The 4763-nt window shown below is 34.5% G+C and overlaps 2 protein-coding genes across 2 annotated transcripts; both read right to left on the reverse strand.

The window, feature by feature from the left end:
- On the reverse strand, positions 1-437 carry LOC120114976 (BI1-like protein). Its single transcript, XM_039135746.1, has one exon. The coding sequence runs from the start codon at positions 341-343 to the stop codon at positions 23-25; it is 321 nt and encodes a 106-aa protein (XP_038991677.1). The 5' UTR covers positions 344-437; the 3' UTR covers positions 1-22.
- A 331-nt stretch (positions 438-768) lies between these two features.
- LOC120114977 (small acidic protein 1-like) lies at positions 769-1204 on the reverse strand. The gene has a single exon (XM_039135747.1). It carries the CDS (start codon positions 1146-1148, stop codon positions 966-968), a length of 183 nt encoding a protein of 60 aa, XP_038991678.1. The 5' UTR covers positions 1149-1204; the 3' UTR covers positions 769-965.
- Between the last annotated feature and the right edge of the window lie 3559 nt (positions 1205-4763).

Raw genomic sequence — 4763 nt, forward strand, 5'->3', positions numbered from 1 at the left:
ATAAACCAAACAAAAAAGGCGATCACAAAACAAACACTATAGCTATCCGATGCCCTATTTCGGGAAGGAATATAACGATGATGGGGATTAAACAGATGAAGAGCAAGAGGCCAGAGTTTCCACGGAGGAGGTCATTGATCGGAGATGACAATACAAGGAAGGCGGAGACCACGGTAGTCAGCAGCAGCTGTGCCGCCAGAATGCCGTAAACCTTGCGGATAAAGCCCCACCAGAGCGCATTCTCGCCATAGCCGAGTCCCGGGTAAGGAGTCTCCCCTGACTCTAGATCAAAACGCTCCGCCTTGCCGGTGTCTGTTCGACTCGCACGCTCGTACCCGTACATCGTTTTTGTCTTCTCCGGGAAATGATTTGAGAGAGACGTTCCGAAAAACGATATTTTTGAATTAATCTTTCAATAACAATTCAAATTCAAAGGTAATGGTAAATTATTTCAATATTTAATTGTTTCTTCAAAACAAGGGGAAAATAACTAAACATGTAGATTTTCTTTAGTGTTGTTGCAAACAAAAATGGTGATCAAATGAAAAAGCTTCATCAACACTGGCCAGGTCAAAGAATGTGTATAATTAAATTAAAACTTATGTAAATACATCCAACAAGAGATTGAAGAACCTCTTTGTTGATACCTCAATACGTCTCACTATTAAAGTTTTTCATTAACATATCGGTGTTCATAGGACGTGAATAATTGTTTTCACTGTTCGGTTCACTGGCAGGCGACTTTAAGCCATGAAAGAAAATCGAATTAAGAGGAAAATTATAGCCATTATTATACTGATGAAAGTTTACACACTACACTTTTACGATTCGCATACGATTAGCATCCATGGTTCAAATCCAAATTTAACAAATAGTAGGAGAATTTAAACCCTAAAAAGCAACACACAAACAGAGAAAGAGGGGGAAGATAGATGTGTACTTCAAGGGATTCTTCTTATTTGTTTTCAGTTAATATCGGAGTCATCGAAATCGTCTTCGAAGTTGTTGAAGAAATCGGCATCGGCGAGCTTGTTGTCGTTCCCGATTACGCCATCACCTAAGATATCGAGTGAGTCGACGTCGTCGACTTCCATGGCCGAACCTTGATCGTCCGGGTCCGTCACGTATTCCATCGGCATCGGCCTCATCTTTTCCCCCCTTTTTTCAGATTCTAGGGATTTCTTTCTTCGAATTGTTATTGTTTTAGATGGAAATATCACCCCTAGTCCCCTAGTTTATATGGAGGATGTTTAGCATCGAAACGATGCCGTTTACGTGCTAGAACAAATCCTTCAAAAACGCAACGTTTCCTACTTGGTAAGAGAATTTTGATATCAAGACTTTAGGGTGGTTGGGGTTATTTACAAATTTGCATATAAAATTTAAGCTTAATATAAAAATAAGTATGTGTTTAAAGTTTTCTCCGTTACACTTTTAGGTATTGTCGGAACCGTCTTTCGGTTGGGTCCAGAATTGGGCTCCGACTTGGATTAAATGAATTGGAGTCGCCACCGACCACTTTAAAACGAATTTAAAAGGTCCCCCGTATATAAAAGGTCCAAAAGACCCATTTTCGCATTCATTCTCACCATTCACTCACAAAACCCTCTCCCATACGAGAGAAAACTCTCTCAGCTAGAGCATCCCCGACCAAATACTGGCCACTAGTCCGATGGCCCCTAACTGCTCCGACCACCGCCTCGACCGGGCAAAACTGACCTAGCTCGAAATAACCCCTTCGGCCTCACGAACCCAAAACTAACCTCCAAACACCCAAACAATGTCCTCGCCGGCGTAGATCTATGAAATAACCTTCGGGTTTTTACCTCTCTTTTTTTTTGACCGTTTGATTTCCCGGTTGCTCCTTCTGCTCCGACGCTTTGATTGTTTACTGCTCTTACTCCTTTTGCATGTGTGTTTTGAAATGGTTTGGTTGTTGTTTTCCTTTTGGTTTCGACTGTGTTTAATGGGTTTTTGTTTCACTGTGGTTTTGATGGGTTTTTGTTTCACTGTGGTTTTGATGATGATTATGTGCTTGTGTTCGATGGATCTTTATTTTTCGTCGATGGTACTGTTGTTGGTATTTTTTGTGGCTCGGTCATTCCCGATCGATGGTTTTTCGTGATGTTGTGGGTTTCGGTGGTGTTGGATCTTTGGTGTACTGTTTGTGTTCAGTTTTTCTCCGTTGATGTACTCTGATTTTCTGTTGGCCGTGTGTTTGGTTGATGTTCTCAGTGATACTTGATGCTCGGGAGTCCTCCCCTTTCCGGTGTGGCTTGGTGGGTATTTATACCCACCACTGATGTTATTTGCTCCGCCCTCCACGGGCTGTTTCTGGTGATAATGGGGTCGTTCCCGTACCTTTCGGGCCTATCGTTGCTTCACGTGGTCGGGAATCCCGGGATAGTGCAGTCCTGGTTTTCCCTTTGACTGTATAACTCTCTCATTCGGAGCTGTGGGCTGGCATCATTTTAGGGTTTCCAACCCTAAACATTATTACTGCACTATTTCATTAGGCTGGTTCAGGCCCGTTTCTTTGATTGTTTGGACCCCATTTTGGACCTGAAACAAACAACAATAAAATAAATAAATAAATAATAAATGAAATAAAATAAAATAAATAAATAAATAAATAGATAAATAAATAAATTAAAAACATTTTTAAAACTATACAATATATGTTTTAAAAAATAATTTTCAAAACCATATAATATATATATTTTAAAAACTAATTTTCAAACTATATGATATATATTTTTTTCAAAAATGTTTTTAAAACTATATATTATATATATTTTTTAAAAAAAGTTTTCAAAACGATATAATATATATTTTCAAAACATTTAAAAAACCCATATATTATATAATTTTTCAAAATAATTTCAAACTATAATATATATATATATATATATATATATATAAATAAAAAAAATGGACGAAAATTGGTGTATACATGTACCTACCGTTAAAAAACGTTAAGCGACACGTGTAACGAATAAAACTTTATTTTAATGGTAAGCGCATAAAAGTATAACGAATAAAACTTTAGGCACTTATTTTTAGCCAAAAATCTTTATACACTAAAACGTTTTTCGATATATAGTTTATACACTTATTTTTATATTAAGCCTAAAAGATATTATATGTTTTGATTAAATATTTTTTGTTTTTTATATATTTTTTGTGCACATAACATTATATGTTTATTTTTATAAATTCATATAATTATTTTTATTTTTATTTTTAATAATACATTTAAAATCATTAATTCGTAAGCGGATTCATGAGTTAGACAAAATTTTAAATTTATTCGAATCAAGTCATTTTCAAATTTGGAAAAAATGTCTCGACCTAATATAATTACGATAATATATATAAGTAAGATAAAGATATGTAAAATAAGATAGTATATAAACTACTAGAATTATGATATTAAATTAAATAAGTTATTGTTTATTTAATTAAAAAAAATTTAAATCAAATTGGCTCAATGTCAATTTTTTAATCAAAATTTTCGAGTTCAAAACAATTACTCCCTTTGTCTCACTTGAATTGTCTTTTATTGAATTTTTTTATCAAATTTTTTTGACATTGATTCGTTGTTATTTAAATTTTATTATTGATAAAAATATCAAAAACTATATTTTAGAAATCTTTAATCAAATAGTTTTAAAATATATATTTGATAAAATTTAATTTTTAAAATAATCATAATCAAGGTTTAAATTTTTTTAATTAGGTATATAGAGTATAGAGAAAATAATCTCAGTGACCGAAAATGCCTTATAATATACGATTTTAATTAATTTTTTTTGATTTGTCAAAATGACCAACAAATTCGCAACGCGATAGTCGAAAATTGCAATGCATTTGTTTCTTAAAAATTTTCTCTAAAAATATAGTATCCGCATGAATCGAGTCGAGACGGATTGTGGTCGAATTATAGTTGACCTTAGTATTATACCTTTTCATTGTCACAAAACCCAACCTGTTACTCGCATCAGGCCAGATCTTTTGGCGATTCAAACTTGTATCCGATCCAACACAAGTATTTATATAAGATAAAATAACTTCAGTGACAAAAAATGTCTTATAATATATGATTTTAACCAACTTTTTTTGGATTTGCCAAAATGACCAACTAAATCACAATGCGATCGATAATTCGTAACGCGATCTCCGTTATCGCAAATCAATTTCCAGATTCGCATTGTGATAGTCCAAGTTCGCGTTGCGATTTATTCCAAGTTCGTTGCGATAGTCGAGCGATTTATTCCAAATTCGTTGCGATAGTCGAAGTTCGCGTTGCGATTTATTCCAAATTCGCGTCGCAACGAACTTATTGCATTTGTTTCTTAAGAATTTTCTCGCGGACGTGTCGAAGACACGTATTACCACGACCACGACCCGACCCGAGACGAGACGAGACGGACGGCGGCGGCGCGCAAGAGTCCCCCTTGTTCTCTATCACTGAACAAGGAAGTAGGAAAGCCAAGCCTTAAATACCATTCCCAATAGTGTTTCCAATACTATGTGGGATTGAGCATTACCAACACTTGTTCCCAATACTATGTGGGATTGAGTCTTAAATAGTAATATTATTTTTGAATGTTTTGCTTAAAATTGCAATAATCGCGATTGATTGTAGATTGACATTTAATTATGACATATTTAATCGTATAATACTAATGCAATTGGTTGCTGATTCAGTTGTTTTAAGGTGCATGATTGTTAATTGTTTCCTGAATAATCACATTGTATTA

This window comes from Hibiscus syriacus, unplaced genomic scaffold (assembly GCF_006381635.1).
Source record: "Hibiscus syriacus cultivar Baekdansim isolate YM2019G1 unplaced genomic scaffold, ASM638163v2 tig00110257_pilon, whole genome shotgun sequence".
Lineage (NCBI taxonomy): Eukaryota > Viridiplantae > Streptophyta > Magnoliopsida > Malvales > Malvaceae > Hibiscus > Hibiscus syriacus.